We start from the raw sequence: 27,047 nt of genomic DNA on the forward strand, positions 1-27,047 counted from the left end.
TACGTAATTTTAATGTTCTCAAGCGGAATAGCACAAACCGTAATCTAGTTATTTTTATGAACCTGAATAATAACCGCATTAGTGCTTATTTAATATTACCTTTAAATGCATCGGCTTGCTGTTCCACTGACTCTCGCACCATTTTCCAGAAACAATCCGACACTGCTAGGCTTAGGTTCTTGGTTGTCACTTGGTGTGCTTTCAGCATTCCTGTCCTATAATGGAAAATAATGCAAAAGCTAGCTGAATTCAATTACAGGGAGGGCAAATTGATACAAAAACCACCCAGCAAATTGCAGCTCTTATGAGAAGTACCCAGTCAAGTCAACCAATTCTCTCTCTAAACAAGGACAGCAATGAAAAATTACAAAGAAACCAAGAAAACCTGATGTAGAAGGCACAAAAGGATAAAGATAGAAAGCTTTACATGACTACTTTCACAAACCTGCAGCAAGCAGAATTGCATGACCTATATTGGCCACAAATCCTAATGAAGTTCAAAGTAAAATGTATTATCAGAGAACATATGTATCACCACATACAACCCAGAGATTATTTTTTCCTGTGGGCATACTTAGCAATAACTGTAAACAGGATCAATGAACAACAAACTGTGCAAATGCAAATACAAGTAAATAGGAATAAAAAACAAGAGCATGAAATAACAAGTTAAAGAGTCCTTAAAGTGAGATCATCAGTTGTGGGAACATCAGAAACAGAATGAAGGTAGTTATCCCCTTCTGTTCTAGAGCCTGATGGTTGACGGGTAGTAACTGTTCTTGAACCTGGTGGTGTGAGTCCTGAGGCACTTGTACTTTTTAGCTGATGGCACCAGAAGAAAAGAGCATGGCCTGGGTGGTGAGGATCTTAGGTGATTGATGCTGCTTTTCACTGGCAACATTTCAGGTTGATGTGCTCAGTGTTGCGAGGGCTTTACCTGTGATGTACTGAGTCGAATCCACGACCTTTTGTAAGATTATTTTGCTCAAAGGCATTGGTGTTTCCATACCAGGCAATAATACAGCTAGTCAATACGCTTTCCACCACACATCTATTGAAGTCCGTCAATATTTTTGATGACATGCGAATCTCCGCAGACTCCAGAGGAAGTAGAGGTGCTGTCATGCTTTCTTTGCGATTACACTTATATGGCATGTCCAGGACAGGTCCTCTGAGATAGTGACACCCAGGAATTTTAAGTTATTGACACTCTCAACCTCTGATCCTCCATTGAATATTGGCCTCTGGTTTCCCTCTCCTAAAGTCTACTATCAGTTCCTTGGTCTTAGTGACACTGAGTGAGAGGTTGGTGTTATTACACTACTTAGCCAAACTTTCAATCTCCCTCCTGAATGCTGATTAATCACCATCTTTGATACAGCCCACAACAGTGGTGCCATCAGCAAACTTGTATATAGTGTTGGAGCTGTACTTAGCCACACAGTCAAAGGTGTAAAGTGCACATCTTTGTGGTGCACCTGTGGAGATGTTTTTGCCAATTTGAAATGACTGGGGTCTGCAAGTAAGAATATTCAGGAATCAATTGCACAGTCAAAGCACAAATGAAATTGGCACTGCTGCTATTCTAAATGAACCACTGCCCCACTCCAAGTATATTAAGCAAAAACTAGATTTTTAAAATATGTACTAATTGCTGTGATGTCTGTGATGCTGGTAAGGTAGAATTTATTGTCCATCCTTAAATGTCTTGTGAATGTAATGTCGAGCCATTTTCTTTTAATTGCAACAGTCCTTCTGGTAATGGTATTTCTAGTTTTGCTGGACAGAATCTCCAGTATTTATACACAACTAATATATGCAAGTAAATATAATGTGTAGATTATTTTACTGAAAGGAGGTAGGTGCAGTCATTGTGGCAGAACCAAGCCCACCATGAAGCAATTTTGCTAAGTACCTGAATAGATATATACACAATATTCCAGGCCATTGCTGATGATCACCTTACTTGGCTGAATGTTACAAAGTTTACTGAAAGTCAAAGATTATCCTCATTCACATCCAATAATATGGTAAACCTAATGGATTGGTTGGTTCTGGTCAGGCAAGAACCATATAGGTGTTCCATTGTGACGCACAGTAAACTTTCAGTTGGTTAAACTCCACAAAAAACACAATTCTGAATCTATGTGAATTTAGACAGATATGTCCCCCTTTGGAAAGGGAGTTCACATAAGAATGGACAGCAAACTGCTCAACTAGATTTTTTCATTACACCAAGTCCTCCTCATCTATTGCTTTGCTAAAAAAAAACTCATCTTCATATTAATTCTGCTTTGAAATCATAGGGTACACTGTATAAACAGAACCACAGGTGCCCACTTGAAAGAGCTGGTATGAAAACTTATTTTCAGATTTAATGAGAGGATACAAAGTGTAGCAGGTATCTAAGAAAAGCCATGGACACAGGGAAACAAGACGCAAACAGATCATACATGAGAGCCACCAGGCATTTTATAAAGGTACTTGGTGCTACTGAGAGTACAATCATAGTTATTCAGCACAGAAACAGACTTCTCAGCCCATTACGTCCAATGCTTAACTTTTGCTCACCTACATATCCCATATATCTGTATTTATAAGTGAGCAAAAGTATTTAGATGTATTAAGGAGTTTATTCATGCTGCTACATTAGGGCATGTTTTTCTTGAAATTAGGGGTATTTTGAATACATTAAAGAAGACCTTAGTGATATCTACATATTTTGTCATCTACAGGGAAGTCCATATCTTTCTATCCCTCGTGGATGACAAGGGCAGAGTAGACGACAACATGCGAAGGCCTTTTTTACACATCAGATATATAGCAGAAAAGAGGGAAAAAATATACACATACAAAATCAGTCGGCAAGGATAAAAAATGGGACAATACTATGAACAATAAAACTGGACCGAAAGTCTGCAGCTCTGAAACATCCTGTAGCAAATGAACCCTCCAGAGAGTTAATCAAATGGTATGCAAGACACGCAACAGCAGTTAAACTGGCTGAGAACAAAGACAACAATCTATAATCAAAGTTTGTTAATAGTTTTATCTAATGTAATGAAAACAGCCATAACATCTATTCCAGTTTGATTGAAATGAAGAATTTGAATTCACAGAACTAATCAAATTATTATTTTATAATGTAAATCAGTTTTTAGTCTCCATATTAACAACAGTCATATCATATTAACAAGTTAAATATAATCTTAGTTAGCTGCTACTCTCTTTAAAAGACTTAAGGAGAATTAAACTCCATTTGCCAACTTAATAAAAATATGGGAAAATGAGGCTGTGCACTTTGGAATGAGGAGTAAAAATGTGGCTAATTATCTAAATGCATAGAAACTGAAACTATCCACGCGTTTTAGAGCATGAATCCGGAAAAGTTAGCAGGCAGGTCCAACAAATGTTACAATAAAACAATGTGTTAGTGAGGACACACCAGGAATACTATGTACAGCTTTGGTCCCCTTATCTAGAAATGTTTATGATAGAATTTGAGGAAGTCAAAAGAAATTCACCAGGATAATTCCTGGAATAAAAGTGTTGGCCTAAAGTAGAAGCAAGAGAGTCTGAGTCTATATTCCATGGAGTTTAGAAAAAAATTGATTAGTGACCTTATTGAGCCATAGAAGATGCTGAAAGAGTCCAACAGATATTTGTTCAGATATTTGTACCAGTTGGAGAGCCTCTAATAAGGGACTAGTCATGTAAACAGGTGTGCAGAAATTTCTTTTCACTAAGGGTGGCAAATCTCTGGAATTTGAGTACGTCAGATGGTTGTGAAGGCTTGCTAATTACATACATTTACAATGGAGGTAGAGAACAGAGGGTTGAGAGTTTTGAGGAAGGTGCACAGAAGATGAGTTGAGGCCAGTGTAGAACAGTCATGATCATACTGAATGGTGAAGCTGGTTTAGGAGTAGCCTACTCTTGCTCCTATTTTGTTCTGTTCTTGTGAATGATAAAACAAATATAAAACTAAATGTAATTTAATTGCACCCATGTAAATTATTGTTGATTGTACCCACAATTAGGGAGAGACCCACTTGTCACCATTAACATGTGAGCAGAGTTGGGAAGAGGGCCGATCTTGGAGGTGTATGGAATAGAATGTGTTCACATCTGAATATGATCTTACAAGCAGCAAAGGATTTGCCTGTCATTTACTTTCTCTCTGCCTCTTGCAATCCAAATTATAAAGGAAGATGCAAAGAACTGAAAATCTTACTTCAATAATTTTGAATTCTGAAAAAATTCTCCTTCATAGTCCTTTATGGCATCAATACCTTCATTGCTGTTGCCTGTTTTATTAAAATAAAAAAAAACAGAAGGTTACACAACATTTAAATACATTGAAATAAAATGATTTGGAAAACATTTTTTTGACAAAAATATGATTATACTAACCATAATTTAAAAGTGCCTTTAAATAGTATACTTTTCTGACAAAAGTTTCCTTTGCCAGTAAAACTAATATTCTGTAACATTTGAAATATTTTTAAAAGATGCAATGAAACCTTACCTCTGCCAGTAACAACTGCAAAGTAACCCAAAGCTTTCATTGGGAAAAGCTTGCCTTCCACAATTTGTTGAATCTGTATATGTATAACATACAAATAACAGATAAACAAAATATAACATTTAGTTTAAAAATAACTATTCTTCATAACCCATGTAACCATTAAAATATTGGATATAAGCAGAAAAGAATTCACCACTGGAATTTATTTATTTATTTAGTGATACAGACGGAGTATGCCCTTCTGGCCCTTCAAGCCACACTGCCCCAGCAACACCCCCCCCCCGCCGCCCCACAAGCGTAATTATCCATAACCTAATCAAAGGATAATTTACAATGAACTACCCGGTACATCTTTGGACTGTGGGACAAAATTGGAGAAACTGGGCAATGTCATGGAAAGCGGCCAGAGCGTGAGTGGGCCAGTGAAGGAGTGGAGCTTTGAAGCTTTGACTCGAGAGGCTTTGACGAGAAGAGGCGGAGGACAAGCTAGCTCGCAGTTAGTTTTTACAATGTCTCCTCAGATGGTGATGTGCCTCTCATGTGAGATGTGGCAGTCTTGGGGGAACGCCCCTCTCCCGCAGAGTCACATCTGCCAGAAGTGCATACGGCTGGGCGATCTGGAAGACCGTGTAAGGAATCTGGAGCAGCAGCTGAATGACCTTCGACTCATAAGAGAGAATGAGGCAGTCATAGATGAGAGCTACAGTGAGGTAGTCACACCTAGGCTGTCGGAAGCCGGTCGTTGGGTGACAGTCTGAGGGAGGAAAGCGAAGGTGAGCAGACAGGTAGTGCAGAGCACCCCTGTAGCCATTCCCCTGAATAATAAGTTTACCGTCCTGGATACTGTCGGCGGGGACGACCGACCAGGTGTGAGCCACGGTGGCAGGGCCTCCGGCACTGAGTCTGACCCTGTGGTGCAGAAGGGTGGGATGGAGAAGAGGAGAGCTGTCGTCATTGGAGACTCTATAGTCAGGGGAGCAGACAGGAGATTTTGTGGATGTGAGAAGGACACCCGCATGGTTTGTTGCCTCCCAGGTGCCAGGGTCCGGGATGTCTCTGACCAGGTGCACGACATCCTGGTACAAGAGGGAAAGCAACCAGAAGTCGTGATACATGTTGGGACCAAAGACATAGGCAGGAAGAGGGATGAGGTCCTGAAGTGTGAGTTTCGGGAATTAGGTAGAAGGCTGAAGAACAGGACCTCAAGGGTGACGTTCTCAGGATTGCTGCCAGTGCTACATGACAGAGACGGTAAGAATTGGAGGAGATGGCAGTTGAATGCGTGGCTGAGGAGTTGGTGCAGGGAGCAAGGTTTTAGATTTTTAGATCATTGGGATCTCTTCTGGGGAAGGTGGGACCTGTACAGATTGGATGGGTTGCACCTGAACTCGAGGGGGAGAAATATCCTTGCAGGTAGGTTTGCTAGCATGGTTCGGGAGGGTTTAAACTAATTTGCGAGGGGGATGGGACCCAGAGCGATAGAGCAGTGAAAGAAGTGCATGGAGTAAAGCCAGGTCTAACATACAGAGAGGCTTTGAGGAAAGAGAAGCAGAATTAACGGTGTAAAGACAGTAAGGTAGAAGGGCTGAAATGTGTGTACCTCAATGCAAGAAGCATCAGGAACAAAGGTGATGAACTGAGAGCTTGGATACATACATGGAATTATGATGTAGTGGCCATTACAGAGACTTGGCTGGCACCAGGGCAGGAATGGATTCTCAATATTCCTGGATTTCAGTGCTTTAAAAGGGATAGAGAGGGCAGAAAAAGGGGAGGAGGGGTTGGCATTACTGGTCAGGGATACTATTACAGCTACAGAAAGGGTGGGTAATGTAGCAGGATCCTCTTTTGAGTCAATATGGGTGGAAGTCAGGAACAGGAAGGGAGCAGTTTCTCTACTGGGGGTATTCTATAGGCCCCCTGGTAGCGGCAGAGATACAGAGGAGCAGATTGGGAGGCAGATTTTGGAAAGGTACAAAAATAACAGGGTTGTTATCATGGGTGACTTTAACTTCCCTAATATTGATTGGCACCTGATTAGTTCCAAGGGTTTAGATGGGGCAGAATTTGTTAAGTGTGGCCAGGATGGATTCCTATCACAGTATGTGGACAGGCCCACCAGGGGGAATGCCATACTAGATCTAGTACCAGGTAATGAACCGGGTCAGATCACAGATCTCTCAGTGGGCGAGCATCTGGGGGACAGTGACCACCGCTCCCTGGCCTTTATAATTATCATGGAAAAGGACAGAATCAAAGAGGACAGGAAAATTTTTAATTGGGGAAAGGCAAGTTATGAGGCTATAAGGTTAGAACTTGCAGGTGTGAATTGGGATGATGTTTTTGCAGGGAAATGTACTATGAACATGTGGTCGATGTTTAGAGATCTCTTGCGGGATGTAAGGGATAAATTTGTCCCGGTGAGGAAGATAAAGAATGGTAGGGTGAAGGAACCATGGGTGACAAGTGAGGTGGAAAATCTAGTCAGGAGGAAGAAAGCAGCATACATGAGGTTTAGGAAGCAAGGATCAGATGGGTCTATTGAGGAATATAGGGAAGCAAGAAAGGAGCTTAAGAAGGGGCTGAGAAGAGCAAGAAGGGGGCATGAGAAGGCCTTGGCGAGTAGGGTAAAGGAAAACCCCAAGGCATTCTTCAATTATGTGAAGAACAGAAGGATGACAGGAGTGAAGGTAGGACCGATTAGAGATAAAGGTGGGAAGATGTGCCTGGAGGCTGTGGAAGTGAGCGAGGTCCTCAATGAATACTTCTCTTCGGTATTCACCAATGAGAGGGAACTTGATGATGGTGAGGACAACATGAGTGAGGTTGATGTTCTGGAGCATGTTGATATTAAGGGAGAGGAGGTGTTGGAATTGTTAAAATACATAAGGACAGATAAGTCCCCGGGGCCTGACGGAATATTCCCCAGGCTGCTCCACAAGGCGAGAGAAGAGATTGCTGAGCCTCTGGCTAGGATCTTTATGCCCTCGTTGTCCACGGGAATGGTACTGGAGGATTGGAGGGAGGCGAATGTTGTTCCCTTGTTCAAAAAAGGTAGTAGGAATAGTCCGGGTAATTATAGACCAGTGAGCCTTACGTCTGTGGTGGGAAAGCTGTTGGAAAAGATTCTTAGAGATAGGATCTATAGGCATTTAGAGAATCATGGTCTGATCAGGGACAGTCAGCGTGGCTTTGTGAAGGGCAGATCGTGTCTAACAAGCCTGATAGAGTTCTTTGAGGAGGTGACCAGGCATATAGATGAGGGTAGTGCAGTGGATGTGATCTATATGGATTTTAGTAAGGCATTTGACAAGGTTCCACATGGTAGGCTTATTCAGAAAGTTAGAAGGCATGGGATCCAGGGAAGTTTGGCCAGGTGGATTCAGAATTGGCTTGCCTGCAGAAGGCAGAGGGTGGTGGTGGAGGATTGTGACTAGTGGTGTCCCACAAGGATCTGTTCTGGGACCTCTACTTTTCGTGATTTTTATTAACGACCTGGATGTGGGGGTAGAAGGGTGGGTTGGCAAGTTTGCAGATGACACAAAGGTTGGTGGTGTGGTAGATAGTGTAGAGGATTGTCAAAGATTGCAGAGAGACATTGATAGGATGCAGAAGTGGGCTGAGAAGTGGCAGATGGAGTTCAACCCAGAGAAGTGTGAGGTGGTACACTTTGGAAGGACAAACTCCAAGGCAGAGTACAAAGTAAATGGCAGGATACTTGGTAGTGTGGAGGAGCAGAGGGATCTCGGGGTACATGTCCACAGATCCCTGAAAGTTGCCTCACAGGTGGATAGGGTAGTTAAGAAAGCTTATGGGGTGTTAGCTTTCATAAGTCGAAGGATAGAGTTTAAGAGTCACGATGTAATGATGCAGCTCTATAAAACTCTGGTTAGGCCACACTTGGAGTATTGTGTCCAGTTCTGGTCACCTCACTATAGGAAGGATGTGGAAGCATTGGAAAGGGTACAGAGGAGACTTACCAGGATGCTGCCTGGTTTAGAAAGTATGCATTATGATCAGAGATTAAGGGAGCTAGGGCTTTACTCTTTGGAGAGAAGGAGGATGAGAGGAGACATGATAGAGGTGTACAAGATAATAAGAGGAATAGATAGAGTGGATAGCCAGCGCCTCTTCCCCAGGGCACCTGGGGAATACCTGCTCTTCTCAAGAAAGATCTGTTCATGTGCACCATGTCTCGAACAAAACTACTTTCAGAGGACCTTAGAAGAAGAATTGTAGAGATATAAGAAGCTGGAAAAGGCTACAAAATCATTTCTAAAGACCTGAGTGTCCATCAGTCCACTGTAAGAGAAATTGTCTACAAGTGGAGGAAATGCAGTACTGCTGTTACTCTCACGAGGAATGGGCATCCTGCAAAGATCACACCAAGAGCACAATGTGCAATGCTTAAGGATATGAAAAACAACCAAAGGGTAACAGCAAAAGACCTGAAGAAATCAGCAGGACTCGTTAAAGTCTCTGTTCATTTATTCACTGTAAGAAAAACACTGAACAAGAATGTTATTCATGGAAAGGCACCAAGAAGGAAACTACTGCTCGAAAAAAAAAAACATTGCTGCACACCTCAAGTTTGCAAAAGACCCATCCGGATGTTCCACAATGCTTCTGGGACAATGTTCTGTGGACAGATGAAACAAAATGTTTGGAGGAAAAAGCTACTGCACACCAGCACCAAGGAGCATCATGGTTTGGAGCTGTTTAGCTACCTCAGGGCCTGGACAGTTTGCCTTCATTGAGGGAACAATGAATTCAAAATTGTATCAAGACACTTTACAGGAGAATGTCAGGGTAGAGGTCCATCACCTGAAGCTTAATAGAAGTTGGATGATGCAACAAGACAATGATCTGAAACACAAGAGTAACTAGACAAAATAATGGCTTCAAAAGAAGAAAATTTGTGTTTTGAAATGTTCCAGTCAGAGTCAAGACCTTAACCCAATTCCAATGCTATGGCATGACCAGAAGAGGGCTGTTCATGCAAGGTATTCCAGAAATATTGATGAATTGAAACAGTTTTGTATGGAGTAATGGGCTAAAATTCCTCCTTGCTGTTGTGCAAGTCTGATCAGCAGCTACAGGAAACATTTGGTGGAGGTTATTGCTGCGAAAGAGGTTCTACCAGGTATTAAATACAAGGGTTCACATCCTTTTTCCAGCCTGGACTGTGAATGATTAAATAATGTGTTCAATAAAGACAGGAAAAGTACAATTGTTTGAGTGTTATTAGTTTAGGCAGATTGTCTATTATTGTGAGTTAGATGAAGATCAGACCACATTTTATGAATAATTAATGAAGAAAACCAGGTTCACAAACTTTTTCTTGCAACTGTACCTCCACAGTATAATTTGGTTTAACAAATGGAAAGGGAATTATAAAAGGGGCGAGGGGGAGTGGGTGCGTAAAACAGTGCCTAAACAATGAATAAATGGTATTCATGTATGATAATAAGTATAACTGTAACACATGGAAATAAGTTAAGAATTCAATATTGAAAGCACTACATGTATACTCAATTTTTTAATATTATCAAACATTAAAAGAGCCTTACTCGACTGGGACTCGCTAAGTTTTTTTCTGCCAGATCCACTTTAGTCAATACAAAAATGGTCCGTCTGCCTTGTGGATCCATCTGGCTGACCAAATCTGTTACAATACTGCGTTCAGCATCTACAGACCCATCTGAAACAAAGGTGAACATGTAACTTCTGAAATATAAAGTAACAATCAAATACCTTCCATTTAATCATGTAAGGAACAAGTCTTCCAAAGTGGTCAAAAAGCAAATGTCAAGTTACATGAATTTAAGGAATTCCAGTATCCCTCAGTTAAACTTTTGAAGTTGTTTATTTATCATCCATACTGATGATTTCTATGACCCAGGACTTGAAGCTTTTAAGTTTCAGTTTGTAGATTTATAAATATATGTTACATGATGCAAAATATGAAACCATAAGAAACTAAAGTCATTGTCATATGCATAAGGACCTGTATGCATAGGTGAAATAAAAAGCTTCCTTGCAGCAGAATCACAGGCACATTGCATTATACAATCAGCATTTAAAACGAAAATATATTAAACATAAATTATACATATTTATTTTTATAGGAAGACACAAAAACACTATTAGAACCAAAAAAAAGGTCCATTTTAGTGCACAGTGGTCAAGGTGGTAGCAGTGTAATGAGTACAGTTCTGTCGAATGGTTGAAAGGAAGTCATTCTTGAACTTGGTGGAATGGGACTTCAGGTTTCTGTATCTCCTGTTCAATGGTAGCTGCAAAAGGATGGCATAATCCAAATGGTGGGGACCTTTGATGATAGTTGCTGCCTTCATGAAGCAGTGTGTCCGCTGGATACTACCAATGGTGGGGAGGAGTGTACCCGTGATGGACTGGGCAGAGTCCACTACAGCCTGCAGTTTTTTCCGTTCCTGTGCATTCAAATTGCCCTATCTGGTCATGACCCAACCAGTCTGGATATTTCAAGAGCACATCTTTCGAAGCTTGTTAAGAGTTATTTGATGACAGACCACACCTCCTAAAAATGTAAAGATGTTGGTGCACTTTCTGAATGATTGCATCTATGTCCTAGGCCCAGGACAGGCCATCTAATAATGTTAACACCCAGGAATTTAAAACTGCTGACTCTCCACACTGCCAATCCCCCACTGTAGACTAATGCAAATTTGCCCTTCTACCCTCCTCTTTAGTTTTGCTGATGTTGAGGGAGAGATTGGTTATGTAGCACCACTCAAAACAGCTGACCCATCTCGCTCCATCCGGTAAGCCGGTCATCTGTGGGACTTGTCCAACAACAGTCATGTCATTGGCGAACTTGAAGATGACATTGGAGCTGTGCTTAACCATTCAGCCATGTCTGTATAGAAGAGCAGAGCAATGGGCTAAACACATGGCCTTGAGGTGCACCTGTTCTGAACGCCAGTGAGGAGGAGACATTGTTACTGATCTTCACTGATTTAGTTCTGCCAACTATAAAGTCGAGTATCCATTTGCAGAAGGAAATAGAGGCCCAGGTCTTGAAGTTTGGACCGGATGACTTTGTTGAACGCTAGTTGCAGTCAAAGAATAGGAGCCTGAATTACAAGTTCCCATTGTCCAGATGATCCAGAGTCATCATATCTGCTGTTAACCTGCTGTACTAGTAGGCAAACCAGAACAGATCCAGATTATTTCTGAGACAAGAGTTGATTTATGCCATAACCAACTTCTCAAAGTATTTCATTATAGTTGATGTAAGTACCATCAGACTGTAGTCATTGAGTCATTGGGCACCAGAACAATGAATGCCTCGGAACCACAAAGCCAAAGGTTGAAAATGGCCATAAATACTCCAGCCAGTTGATCTGCACAGATCATAAGTACTTGGCCAGGGTACATCGTATGGACCAGACACCTTTGCTGGATTTATCCTCTTGAAGGATGCCCAGACGGTGGCCTCAGAGATTGAAATTGCAGGTCATCTGGAGGTAAAAGGGCTTATTGATAGTGTCATAGCTTTCCCTATCAAAAGATGGATAAGCATCATTGAGCTCATCTGAGTGACAGCTATCCATCTTGTTTTGTAGGAAGTTACATCATGCAAGCATTGCCACAGCTGTTCTGCATCCATCTGTGATTCCAGTTTAGTCTGAAATTCCCTCTTTGCACTCACAATTGCTTACTTGGACATATACCACAAATCTGGCCAAAGGTCATACCTAGACATACCCTCCAAGTCTTGGTCACAAGCTGAAACCCACAGATCTAGTCCTCAGCAAATTATGAATCTCTTTCCTCATTCTGGCTGGGGAGAACTCAGAATATTTTTCTGGGTACATACTTGTGCACACATATCCTTATGAAGTCAATGATGTGTGTGGCATATTCATTTAGATCCACTGAAGAATTTGTGTTGACTCCTCTAGCACTGGTGATGTTTTAACACCAGTTCGCAGAAATTTCTTCAAGATAGTCTGATTGTCTCTGCTACAATATGACAAGTGCCAAGGATTGCTGCTTTGTTCCTCAAGTATTAGCTTGCTGTCTGCCTGAGGTGTGATGTAGACTACAGTCAGTATGATGGTGGAGGTAACCCATGGAAGCTCGAGTGAAGAATACTTCACTGGATCGGGAGAACAGGAATGGGACAAGAGCACCACGTCTGAGCACTATAACAAGTTTATCATAAGGGAGGCACCACTCCATGTCTGCATAGATATATATTTAATTATTATATTTTTGTTAGCAACGTTTCAAGATGGTTTGGGAATAAATTAGCTTCACGACAAAAGTTGAAAAATGCACATTTCAAGCCATAGGGTTTTGAAATTTGGACTCGGCAATTTGATTCAATTACATTTCTTGATGGATAGATCAAATACTATGAGTTTGTGCACAACAGAGAGTATGTAATCTATGCTCATATTTTGGTGCAAAAATGATCAGTAAACATTGAATGAAAAAACAAAGCAAATACACTCTAGTCAGATGGATCACAGACCAAGTTTCTGGTCTCAAGATCTCTGAGGATCTAACCTGGTCCCAACATATCGATGTAGTCATAAAGAATGCAAGACAGCGGCTATCCTTTATTAGGAGTTTGAAGAGATTTGGCATATCAACAAATACACTCAAAAACCTCTATAGTTGTACCGTGGAGAGCATTCTGACAGGCTGCATCACTGTCTGGCATGGAGGGGCTACTGCACAGGACCAAAAGAAGCTGCAGAAGTTTGTAAATCTAGTCAGCTCCATCTTGGGCACTAGCCTACAAAGTACCCAGGACATCTTTAGGGAGCGGTGTTTCAGAAAGGCAGCGTCCATTACTAAGGACCTCCAGCACCCAGGGCATGCCCTTTTCTCAATGTTACCATCAGGTAGGAGGTACAGAAGCCTGAAGGCGCACACTCAGCGATTCAGGAACAGCTTCTTACCCTCTGCCATCCAATTCTTAAACAGACATTGAAGCTTTGGACACTACCTCACTTTTTTAAAAACATACAGTATTTGTTTTTGCAAATTTTAAAAAATCTATTCAATATACGTAACTGATATAATTCTTTATTATGTTTTATTTTATTTTTATTATATTACTTTTCTCTCTCTCTCTGCTAGATTATGTATTGCATTGAACTGCTGCTGCTTATTTCACGTCACATGCCAGTGATAATAAACCTGATTCTGATATTTACAGCATCATGATCTCCCAATAGGATCAGAACACAGATTTAAAAACTTTAGCTCTTTGCTTGCAGCATTTGTCTGCTGTACTATCGTGCCCATCATTTAGTAAAAAGCAAATTTACATTATCTAAGGTGATCATGCAAGAGACATTATAGTCAAAAGATTAATTACATGCATTAATACAGGATACCAAAGACTGATTAACCTGATAGGTTATATGAACTTGAAGCAACGAACACTTATATAATGCAAATAGCTCGGCTGCAACAGCTAAAGGTGGCAGCTCACCAACATCATCTAAATGGCAATTAACGGTGAGTAATAAATGTTATAAAATGAATAAATGAAAATGTAGTATTTTCTCATAACAATGTTCTGTTGGTAAATGCACTTAAATCCTTACCTTGGATACAAAGTATGATGGCATTAGGGTTCTGCATGTAAGCTTTGCTAATGCTAAAAATGATATCCTTGGTGTCAGCAGCCATTCCTGAAGTTACCGTCTTCAACATAGGAAAAAAAGCCATAAAGTTCAGTAAGGTAACAGAACACTGTAAAAGAAAGGTTTAAGCTTTGCGTAATATAAAAGATCTGATTATTAATAGTGTTGGCAGGCTCTTAAAATGTCAAATGGAAACTCAAATGATAGGCTTACAATACAATTAAGTAATCCATGCATTAATTTGAGGCATTTTGAATAAAGTATGGAGAACCAATGCCAACAACAAAAAGAAAAGACCTAAAACTTCATTTTCCAACTTCTTCAATGGCTATGGACAGCACTTACAAGCAATTGCACTTCATCAAAAATGAAAGTTAAAACCAGGATGTGAAATGCCATGAGGAAAAAAAAGTCATTTGTTAATTTTCCCCTATCTAACACACACTGGGAGCAGCCTCCAGTGTCTTCCATTTAATTCTGTGCTCATTAACACATTCACAACAGTAGATTATCTCGCAGGGTAAGTGAATTCTTGGTTGCAAGTTCTAAAGTAGAATCATTGACTAAAATGATGATTTTGTTAATACAGTTCCGATAATTGGACTTTTGGTTTTAAGCCTAGATCTATGAAGTTCAAAAGCTACAGACGCATCAATTTCCCTTTATTGCAGAAAAAGCACACTTTCTGATACTCACACTGATAACACCCGGAAGATCTACTAGTACCATTCGTTGTAGACCTGGGCCCTTCACACTTAGCGAGATAGTCTAAGGATTACACAAAATATGAATACAAGCAATCACCTTCAAGTAGTAGTACATTTAAAAGTAACGATATATCAAATTAACCCACAGTAATTGTTGCTAAGCATCATCCATAATTGGCAAACTCATTTAATTTATAGTTGAGAAATTTCATTTAAAGATTAAACAATACAAAATTTCATTATATTTTATTGTCAAAAGAACATTTTTTACATCACCAAATAATTTTTATAAATCCGTTGTACAATTCACACTTTCACTTTGAAAGCTTAAATTTGTAAAAAGACCTTTTTTGAAGTTTAAAACATTCAGATTTTCTGCTATAAGACACATATTACTTAAAAAAAACATAACTCTATTAATAATGTATAGTTTTAAGTTTTATAATTTCATTGCTCAAAATTTCACGAAGATCCAAACATCAACAATGTGAGTTTTGAAAAATAATTTTTTGAACCCTACCAAACTTAGAAGTATTATTCAAACATACTGAATTGGCATACACTGCATCAACTTACCTCAGGACTGACAGTCTGTCCTTCCTTTACACTTTTCCTCATTCTTATTTCTATTTCATTACGCAATGCTGCTAGCTGCATAGATAAAAACAAATCAGCAATGAAGATAAACTGAGAAACATACAAGCTAAATTGAGATTAAGATTGGTCTAAACTTGATCATGGAACGCATTTCAAAAGGGGAAATGAAGTGGCAAATTGGTGACAAATACGTTTATGGAGGGAATTTCTGAGAATGTAGTTTTGAAAGCTATACAGTCGACAACACAAGGGAAGGAGGACAACATGGATTAGGTCAGAATAAACATAAGAGAGCTTAGAGAACTGAGTTTGTTGAATTAGTGAAAAATTTGAGAGATGGGGTTAGTCAAATGCTGACAAAAATAAATCAATGGCCTAAGTTTTTATACAGACACATTAAAGAACAAAAGACTCACTAGTTAATATATGATAGACTCAAGGTAAATTTTAGATCACCTGACATTTATAGAAAATGAAGGAAGAGGCATCAAGAGGGAGAAGACCAGATACATTCAATTGCTGTCAATGTTACATGTAATGACAAGAACTCAATGATATTCATATAAAAGGAACATCTAATATGGCAAAATACCACATGATACTTCATGAGTAACAATTATATTTTTTGGGACTCTAGGTTACACAAGGTGATACTAAAATAATCAAAAGTTTAGTCTAAGGCCCAGTTTTATGCAGCTTGTTAAAAGAGCAGAAAGAGGTAGATTGGCCACTATGTTTAGGGAGTTAATTTCTGAAGGACTATGTAGATTGGATACAACTTCTAAAGGTTCCAGAGTTAACAATGCAGGTTCAAGTCTTTTTGAACCTGAGTTTCGAATTTCTTCGTTTATAAAATAGTCTATGCTTTTATTCCTTCGTAAACGGGGAGAAATTTCAAAAATCGCAGGTGCAAAAGGACTTGCGAGTACTTGTGCAGGATTCCCTAAAGGTTAATTTGCAGGTTGAGTGGGTGGTGAGTGTACGACTATGAATATACAAGATATTAAGAGGAATAGATAGAGTGGATAACCAGCGCCTCTTCCCCAGGGCACCACTGCTCAATACAAGAGGACATGGTTTTAAGGTACGGGGTGGAAAATTCAAGGGGGATATTAGAGGAAGGTTTTTTACTCAGAGAGTGGTTGGCGCATGGAATGCACTGCCTGAGTCGGTGCTGGAGGCAGATACACTAGTGAAATTTAAGAGACTACTGGACAGGTATATGGAGGAATTTAAGGTGGGGGGTTATATGGGAGGTACGGTTTGAGGGTGGGCACAACATTGTGGGCCGAAGGGCCTGTACTATTCTATGTCTATGTCTAATTTCCCGACACTGTATTCCATCTATCACTGCTTCGCCCACTCGCCTAATCTGACTAAGTCCTTCAGCAGACTCCCTGCTACCTCAACACTACCTGCCCCTCCCCTTATCTTCATGTTGTCTGCAAACTTAGCCACTAAGCCATCAATTTTGTCATCCAAATCATTGACTTACAACGCAAAAAGCAGTCCCAACACTGACCCCTGCGGAACACCACTGGTCACTGGCAGCCAATCAGAAAAGGCCCCCTTTATTCCCACATTTTGTCTCCTGCCAATGAGCCAATGCACAATCTATCCTAGTATCCTCTCTGAAATACTATGGGCTCTTATCTTGTTAAACAGCCTCATTCGTGGCACCTTGTCAAAGGCCTTCTGAAAACCCAAGCACACAACATCCACTAATATTCCTTTGTCTAATCTGTTTGTTATTTCCTCAAAGAATTCCAATAGATTTGTCAGGCAAGATTTTCTATTGAGGACACCATGCTGACTTTGCCCTATTTTGTCATGTGCCTCCAAGTACCCTAACGACTCCAACATTTTCCCAGCCACTGAGGTCAGGCTAACTGGCCTATAATTTCCTTTCACCTGCCTCCCTCCATTCTTGAAGAGTAGAGTGGGATTTGCAATTCTCCAGTCCCTCTGTAACCATGCCAGAATCTATTGATTCTTGAAAGATCATTACTAATGCCTCGACAATCTCATCAGCTACTTCCTTCAGAACCCCAGGGTGTAGGCCATCTGGTCCAGGTGTCTTATCCACCTTCAGACCTTTCAGGTTCCCAAACATCTTCTCCCTAAGTAATAGCAACTGCACTCACTCCTGCCCCAACACTCTCAAATTTCCAGTGTAAAGCTAACGTCTTCCACAGTGAAGACTGATGCAAAATAGTTATTCAGTTCATCCGCCATTTCCTTGTCCCTCATTACTACCTCTCCAGCGTCATTTTCTAGTGAACAGATATCTACACTTGCCTCTCTTTTACTCTTCATGTATCTGAAAAAGATTCTAGTATTCTGTTTGATTTTATTGGCTAGCTTACCTTCATATTTCATTGTTTCCCCTCCTTATGCCTTTTTTTAGTTGCCTTCTGTTGGTTTCCCAAACCTCCAACTTCCCACTAATTTCTGCTCTCGTATATGCTATCTCTTTGGCTTTTATGTTGGCTTTGACTTCCCTTGTCAGCCATGGTTGTCTCATACTAGCTTTAGAATAGTTCTTCTTTAGAATGTCTCTATCCTAAGCCTTCCAAATTGCTCCTGGAAAGTACAACTTGCTGTTAGTGTTCCTTTTGAATCAACTTTGCCCAGCTCCTTTCTCATGCCTCAGTATCTATCACTATCTTTAGATCAAAAGTTGTAATGAAAAGCCATTGTTCCATCTATTATTGCTCCAGGTTCAAGGCAGGTAGGTTATTTCACTAAGTTATCCCATATTACATGCACTTATGACACATTTCTGAAAACTCTGGTCATAAATATAGTCAGCTTTTATTATTCAACAAGCTTAAAAAATTATTTTTAAAAGGCATAAGTATAATTTGTTCCACTAAATTAGTATCTACCCTCTCCAGGAATAGCTAGACAAAATCAAGATAGCACTTGCAAATTGATCAATTTATCTGCAATTCAGTTGTTTAGCCAACTTCGTCAATTGCAAATTTTAGGGAAAATTCAAGGTTTGGCTTGCAACATGAATGGGATACTTTCCAAACCATGTACTCAAAATAAGAAATCAGATATTACACATATTGTCTATGAAACTATTGGAAAATTAGCTGGCAGTGAAGTTAATCAAGATAATGTTCAGCTGAGGACATCCCTATCTCAGAAATTTTGTTTAATATTCTCTAACAATATTTACTGATAGGTCAGGGCATCAAAGGATATGGAAAGAAGGCAGGTGTATGAGGTTGAGTGGGATTCGTGATCAGCCATGATGGAATGGCAGAGCAGACTTGATGGGCTAAATGGCCTAATTCTGCTCCTATGTCTTATGGTCTTAGAGTCTTATTATGTGTAATCATTTTGAACAGCTGTTTCAGTGCTGAGATTTAATGCTGAATATAAAACCCTTTAGATCCTGAATGATGCTGCTCAATAACAGAAAAAAAACAAAACCCTATCAGAACTTACATCTTCCTCTTTGGTAAGGTCAAATTCTCGCGAGCTGTCTTTAAACATAGCCACGTGGTGAGGACCTTCACTCAATGTTACCTGAATCAAGTCAAATCCACAAAAAAGAATTAATAAATAAAAGCCATCAGCTACAAAAGGTAATGAACAGATATGAAATAAATACACTGACATCAATATCTTTCTTCTAATTTGTTATATTATTGTTGAGCTTCTTTGGTGTAATCATTTTTTTCATAAAAACAATTTTGATTAATATAGTATATGTTCTAATTGTTACATAAAGTTATAACTTTTTTTACATAATAACTAACAGTCAAAAATAAATAAAAAACTGAAGAAAGTAAATACAGTAGTGAGAAGTCTAGTAACAATACCATTCTGTAACTCAAGTCAAAGGTCAAATCAACTACACAATACTTATATTTGTAGTTCACACATAATTCTGAACAACAGTTCTACATAAAAGTTTTACATTTGACTATTCAATATAAATCAAATGTTGCAGAAATACTTGGAAAATAGAAATTAGTTTGATATTTTTCTAAATTTCTTGAACTTGCAGCAATTTCTTACTTTTAAAAATAGCTTCTATTAGTCTTAAGATTCCTTTGCATCAATATAAGAATTGATATAAATTGAAAGGCGAATCAATTTTATGTAGTTTACTGTGTACTAAAAAGAGAAAGCATTACAACTCAAGTGCTCCAAATAATTATAGCCTGTATGAGTATTTTCATTAGTTCTGCTTCATGATTCCCTTTAAATTCAATAAATTCTGAATATATTACTTTTCTCAAAAATATTTGCAAAGTAATAATGTGACATCAACGTCAATTCCAAATAATTCAAATTAAGCCTCTATAATTGAACATGCAAACCATAATTAAGAACTTACACAACACAAAACAAATAGCCATGATTACTTCCGCAATTTTTCAGCACATAGCGTCATATAGTACAAGTTTCTTTTAAAGCTCACCTTAACAGGTGCACGGGTCATCATTTCACCAGATCCTCGAGGGAATATTCTAGCTTGTGCAATCATTTCCAGCACACTAGTCTTTCCAGCACTCTGATCTCCAACTACAACAACCTAGAAGTAAATACCTTCTGCTGATTAAAAGCATTGTAAGCAGACATAAAAATAATCTGTGAACATGGGCAGAAAGATTATACTACAGGTTCAGCACCCCTTATCTGAAATTCCAAAATCTGAAAACCTCCACAATCAAACATTTTTTGAACTCTGTCATGATAGCACAAATGGCAAATTTCACAAGGCGCTGGGAAAGTTCCTAGGTGATATGCAGGTATCTGTGCACTGCAGACAGTTCTGAGAAGTGAGCTGTCATATGTAATGAATAGAAGTTACTGAAAAATAGAAAAACACTGCATAAAGCAAAAATGAAAATCATGAATTGAAAGAGTAGATTGATCAGCGTCCGAGTAAACATATGCCGCTTAACGGTATGCTGATAATGAAACAAGCAAAGATCTATCACAAGAATCTGAAAATTGAAGCTAATTGTGAATATTCAGCAGACTGGTTGCAGGAATTTAAGAAAAGGCACAGCATAACATTTTTGAAGATTTGTAGTAATAAAGGATCTGCAAATCACGAAGCAGCAGAGAAATTCATTGATGAGTTTCCCAAGATCATTGCTGATGAAAAACAAGCCCCCTGAATGGCTGCATCAGACAGTATGTATGATGAACAAGTATAAGACAAAGACTTCTTACCAAGAGTACATAAATTCTGAGTCAGAAATGACAGCAATACTAAACAGCCACTGACTGTCCACCTGGGCGGCCAAGGTAGTGATGCTTACCTTTCTGATGATTCAATATAAACATGATTGTTTCAAGCACAAAATTATTAAAATATTATATAAAACTACCTTCAACATATATGTATAAGCTGAATACGTAAAGTAAATGGATTTTGTGTTTAGACTTGGGTTCCATCTCCAAGTTACCTCATTATATAGATGCAAAATATTCCAAAATCTGAAAAATCCAAAATCCAAAACACTTTGGTCCCCAAATGTTCCAGATAAGGGGCGTTCAACCTGTACTAACATATTTGTCTATCTTTATCATAGAACATCACCCAAAGAAAAATAATGCCAATACTAAATGGGCTGTACCACCAATTTTCATATATCTAATCTTGTCCTAAGTGTTATTCAAACAATAAAACATGACAATGATTTGATGCTCACCCTCGGCAGATGATCCTGAGTGTTGTAGTTGGAATCATAGTCCGAAAGAATATCCAATACTTCAGAATATAAATCGATCAAAGACTTCTAGAAAAAGAATTCTTCTATTGAAGTACATAATAACATTGTTCATCACAGTATGCAAGAGAAGCAAGTACTTCTAAAACATTGAACTCTTTAATAATGAGTTAATAAATGATTGCAGGTACCATAAAATAAATAGACGTTTTCATCTGAACTCAGACTAATTAGAGAAAAGTTTACTGATCTAATACCATGGATGAGAAGAATTCAATTTATTAGTGAGAAGCAGTCTTTGTACGTGTTAGTAAAAGAACTAAAATGCCCAAAATGAAATAGATAAGAACTGGTATTATTTGCCTTTCAATTGACCACATTGCGCCTTTACACTTTAATAGACCTGCATCAGGTACATTTAGTAACTATTAGTGATAATTTCCAACCAGAAATTTGCTGACTGAGATGTTTCTTAGCATTAAAGGTAATGTGTTTTCACAGAGACTAGGGAAATTAATTTGATTGTGAAACATAAAAAGTAGCAACTACGACTGAGATTGGGTAAAAGTCAGGGTTCTGACAGAACCAAACAACAGTGGGTTTTAGCTCAGCTCTTTTACTTTACTACGGGCCAATCGTCAATTGAAAATTTGTGTTGATGTGCCAGCAAATATGCTGGTAACTGGGCTGTTCCAGGGCAGAGGTTGCTGGACAGTTGATATCCACCATAGCAGAATTATTATCAGGTTTATTACCACTGTCTTATGTGACGTGAGATTTGTTGTTTTGTGGCAGCTGTACAGTGCAAAGACAAAGTTACAATAAATTACAAATTAAATAAATAATGCAAAAAGGAGTGAGGTAGTGTGTTCATGGGTTCACGGACCATTCAGAAATCTGATGATGGAAGGGAGCAATATGTTCCTAAAATGTTCAGTGATGGTCTTCAGGCTCCTCTACTTTCTCCCTAATGGCAGTAACAAGAGAACATGTTCCAGATGTTGAGAATCCTCAATGATGGATAGCACTTTCTTGAGACATCACCTCTTGAAGATGTTCTCAATAGTTGAGAGGGTTGTGTCCAAGATGGCTAGCGAGTCTACAACTCTCTACAGGCTCTTGCGATCTTATGCATTGGAGCTCCCATAACAGGCTGTAATGGAACCAGTTGGAATGCTCTCCAGAATACATCTATGGAAATTTGTAAGTGTCTTTAGTGACATATCAAATCTTGTCAAATTTCTAAGGAAGTAGAGCCACTGATGTAGCTTCTTTGCAACTACATTAATATGCTGGAGCCAGGATAGACCCTCTGAGATGTTGACACCCAGGAACTTAAAGCTGCTCACTCTATCTACCACTGAGCCCTCACAAGGACTGGTGTGTGTTCTCCCCATTTCCCTTTCCTGCAGTTTATAATCATTTCCTTGATCTTGCCCACGCTCAGGTGTTGCAACACCACTCAAACAGCTGATGCATCTCACTCTTGTACATCTCAACATCATTATCTGAAATTTTACCAATAGCAGTAGTGTCATCTGCAAACTTGTAGATTTTATTTGGGCTGGGCTTAGCCATACAGTCAAGAGTGTGGAGAGGAGACTATTGGGCTAAGTATGCATCTTTGAAGTGCACTTGTTTTGAACTGTCAGCAAGGAGATATCATTATCCATCCACACAGACTGTGATATCCCAATTAGGAAGTTGAAGATCTAGTTGTAGAGAGAGGTACAGAGGAGAGTTTTACAAGCTTTGTAATTAATATTAAAGGGATGCTGGCACTGAATGTTGAGCTATAATTGATACAGATCAGCATTTGCTTTACTGTTGTCTAGGTGCTCCAAAGAAGAGTGGAGATCCAGTAAGACTGCATCTGCTGTAGATGTGTTGTGGCAGTATGTGAATTGCAGCAGGTCCAGGTCCTTGCTCACATAAGAATTAATTCTAGCCGTAAATAACCTCTTCAAACATTTCATAATGGTAGATATGGGTGCTACTACGTGATAGGCATTGAGGCAGCCCACCCTACTTTTCTTAGGCGCAGGTATTATTGTTGGTCTTACAGCAGTAGAGGTTGAAGCTGTCCTTAAGTACTTGAGCCAGTCAGTCAACACAGGTTTATATGTCCAATGCTTCGCACGGATTTACTTTCTTGAAGGATGTTCTGATGTCAGCCTCCAAGACAGTAATCACAGGGTCACCGAATGTGGTGATTTGCACAGGTATAGTGTTATTCTCCCTTTCAAAGCATACTTAAAAGGCACTGAGTTCATTGGTCAGTGAAGCATCACTGCAATTCTTGCTATTAGGTTTCACCTTATGAGAAGTAATGGCACGCAGGCCATTGCTGTTGTGACTGTGATTCTGTCCCTAATTGCCTTTTCACTTTCAGGGTAGTTTCACTTTCACTTTCACTATCTGGACTTATAGCAGCATCTTGGACCTCCAGTCTTGACCACTACCAATCTGTGGAACTCCAGAATTAACTCAGAAATTTCATTGGAGAATGGGGAGTCTCCCAGATTTTCCATCTCCGAGGCTAGAGAAATCCATCTGCTAACCCTCCACCACAAAAACAGACAAAGTGCAGAAGGAGTGTTGCAATTAATGAGAAAATAGCTCTCATGAGAAAAGCAAATTTAGCTGTTTATTTGATTCAATCGGTTGGTTTAAATGTATTAAAATGGTCTTATGTGTACTTAATCTTTTAAAATGTCAGTTCAAAAAAATGGTCTTGCGTGACTTTGAGTTCTTACGAGTGTCAAAATTGTTCACTAATACTTAATATTAAAAAAGCTTTGATAGCCAATGAGCTTGGGGGTGGGGCCTCACCAGCTGTCAAACTGTTGTACCATGCGGGAAGATGCAGCATGGCTCACTGGCCAGCTAACCAGCAATGTCAGGGCAGTGGAATGTCTGTCAGATGAGTCTAAATGTAACCACTAGCTCTTTATAAACAGTCACTCCAAAAACCACTGACATCAGACTGGAAGAATTCAAAAGTACATTCAGTACAGAATCAAAACTTTCCTATATTCCTTAGGAACTGAAGAGTTAATAAAGGGAAAGAAAAACTGGAAAATCCTTAAAAACAAACACCATTAACTGCCCCAAGAAACCGATCTTGAGGTTAAGAAGAACAAATTTCCATTATTTGACAGTAGTTCTGAGATCTTCTGGATTTTCAAATAATACACAGCTTATTATTCTCCCAAACATGATCAAATTACATAGTTATAATTACATGGAATCTAAAAGTAATATTCAAAATAGTCATAGTCATACTTTATTGATCCTGGGGGAAATTGGTTTTTGTTACAGTTGCACCATAAATAATAAATAGTAATAGAACCATAAATAGTTAAATAGTAATATGTAAATTAAGTCAGGAAATAAGTCCAGGACCAGCCTATTGGTTCAGGGTGTCTGACCCTCCAAGGGAGGAGTTGTAAAGTTTGATGGCCACAGGCAGGAATGACTTCCTATGTCGCTCTGTGTTGCATCTCAGTGGAATGAGTCTCTGGCTGAATGTACTCCTGTGCCCAACCAGTCCATTATGTAGTGGATGGGAGACATTGTCCAAGATGGCATGCAACTTGGACAGCATCCTCTTTTTAACTGAGCATTCTGTCTTTCTGTAAAATAACTAACAGAAAAAAATTCTAAAACATTGTGGTTGATCGTCAGCACATTAGTTTAGCAGGGAGATTGTGTAACGCCCCATATGCAAATTTCGAACAATAAATTAGTTACCTCATAACCCACCTCACCATTTCAACAAATCACTATTCGTAAAGTGCTTAGGCACATCAAGGTTATGACAGGACCACCTAAATCACACGTCTTTCTTCCAATATTTTAAGAGCATAAGATATATGAGCTGAATTAGGCCATTTAGCCCAACGAGTCTGCTCTGCCATTTCATCATGGCTGATCCAGTTTTTCCCTCGGCCCCAATCTCTTGCCTTCTCCCCGTATCCCATCATGCCCAGACCAATCAAGAATCTATCAACCTCTGTCTTAAATATAGATAAAGGCGTGGCCTCTACAGCTGTCTGTGGCAAAAAATTCCAGATCCACAACCCTCTGGCCAAAGAAATTCCTCATCTCCTTTCTAAAAGGATGCCCTTCTAATCTGAGGCTGTGCCCTTTGGTTTTAGACTCTCCCACCATGGGAAACATCTTCTCCATATCCACTCTACCAAGACCTTTCACCATCCAATAGGTTTCAATGATGTCACCCTTCATTCTTCTGCATTCTAGAGCCATCAAATGCTCTTCATATGATGATGCATTCAATCCTGTAATCATTTTCTTGAACCTCCTTTGAACCCTCTCCAGTTCCAGCATATCCTTTCTAAAATAAGGGGCCCAAAACTGTTCACAATACTCCAACAGAGGTATCACTAATGCTTTACAAAGTCTCAACATTACATCCTTGCTTTTATATTTAGTCTTCTTGAAATGAATGCTAACATCTAATTTGCCTTCCTCATCACAGACTCAAACTGCAAATTAACATTTACAGAATGCTGCACGAGGACTCCCAAGTCACCTTGCGCCTCAGTTTTTTGTATTTTCTCTCCATTTAGAAAATAGTCATCCCTTTCTTTTCTTCTACCAAAGTGCATGACCATACACTTCCTGACACTGTATCCCATCTGCCACTTTTTTGCCCATTCTCCTAATCTGAGTCCTTCTGTAGCCTCTCTACTTCCTCAAATCTACCTGCCACTCAACCTATTTTCATACTATCTACAAACTTTTCAACAAAGCTATCAATTCCATCATCCAAATCATTGAAATATAACATAAAAATAATCGGGCCCAACACAGACACCTGTGGAATATCACTAGTCACCAGCAGCCAGCCAGAAGAGGCTCCCTTTATTCCCACCCTTTGCCTCCTGCCAATCAGCCACTGCATTATCCATACTAGAATCTTTCCTGTAATACCATGGGCTCATAGCTTGTTAAGCAGCCTCATGTGTAGCACCTTGCTAAAGGCCTTCTGAAAACCAAAACAAAACATCAGCTGATTCTCCATTGTCTCTCCTGTTTGCTATTTCCTCAAAGAATTCCAACAGATCGGTCAGGCAAGATTTTCCTTTGGGGAGACTATGCTGACTACGGACTATTTGATCATGTGCCTCCAAATATCTTGAGTCCTTATGTCCTCATGGTTAATAATCAACTCCAACATCTTCCCAACCACTGAGGTCAGACTAACTGGCCAGTAGTTTCCTTGCTTCCTCCTCTCTCCCTTCTTGAAGAGTGAAGGGATGTTTGCAGTTTTCCTGTCTTCCGGAACCATTGCAGAATCTAATGATTCTCGAAAGATCATTACTAATGCCTCCATGATCTCTTCGGCAACCTCCTTTTGAACTCTGTGGTGTACACCATCTGGTCCAGGTGACTTATCTACCTTTCAGTTTCTCAAGAGCCTTCTCTCTAGTAATGGTAACTTTACACACTTTCTGACCCATGCCACCGGGAAATTTCACCATACTGCTAGTGTTTTCCACAGTGAAGACTGATTACAAAACACATTCAGTTCGTCCACCATTTCATTGTCCCTTATCACTACCTCTCCAGCATAGTTTTCCAGTGGTCCAATATCCACTCTTGCCTCTCTTTTACCTTGATGTACCTGAAGAAACTTTTGGTATCCTCTTTAATATTATTGGCTAGGTTACTTTCATATTCCATATTTATCTTCTTAATGACTTTTTTAGTTGCCTTGTGTTGGTTTTTAAAAGCTTCCCAATCCTCTAACTTCACACTAATTTTTGCTGTATCATATGTCCTCTCTTTGGCTTTTATGTTGGCTTTGACTTCTCTTGTTAGCCATGGTTGTGGCATCTTC

General features: G+C 39.4%; 1 protein-coding gene across 4 annotated transcripts in view; it reads right to left on the reverse strand.

Moving 5' to 3' along the window:
• Positions 1 to 27,047, reverse strand: part of opa1 (OPA1 mitochondrial dynamin like GTPase) — a 142,427-nt gene that overhangs the window by 84,471 nt on the left and 30,909 nt on the right. For all 4 annotated transcript variants that reach the window (XM_072255295.1, XM_072255293.1, XM_072255294.1 and 1 more), the window contains 10 exons: positions 21,164 to 21,250; positions 19,921 to 20,034; positions 18,939 to 19,019; positions 15,459 to 15,533; positions 14,872 to 14,943; positions 14,137 to 14,236; positions 10,099 to 10,229; positions 4,529 to 4,601; positions 4,235 to 4,307; positions 100 to 215 (listed from right to left, as the gene is read on the reverse strand). In XM_072255295.1, coding sequence (XP_072111396.1) covers positions 100 to 215; positions 4,235 to 4,307; positions 4,529 to 4,601; positions 10,099 to 10,229; positions 14,137 to 14,236; positions 14,872 to 14,943; positions 15,459 to 15,533; positions 18,939 to 19,019; positions 19,921 to 20,034; positions 21,164 to 21,250 — 922 coding nt within the window. The remainder of the gene's footprint in view (positions 1 to 99; positions 216 to 4,234; positions 4,308 to 4,528; positions 4,602 to 10,098; positions 10,230 to 14,136; positions 14,237 to 14,871; positions 14,944 to 15,458; positions 15,534 to 18,938; positions 19,020 to 19,920; positions 20,035 to 21,163; positions 21,251 to 27,047) is intronic.

Source organism: Mobula birostris, chromosome 4 (assembly GCF_030028105.1).
Source record: "Mobula birostris isolate sMobBir1 chromosome 4, sMobBir1.hap1, whole genome shotgun sequence".
In the NCBI taxonomy this organism is placed as follows: domain Eukaryota; kingdom Metazoa; phylum Chordata; class Chondrichthyes; order Myliobatiformes; family Myliobatidae; genus Mobula; species Mobula birostris.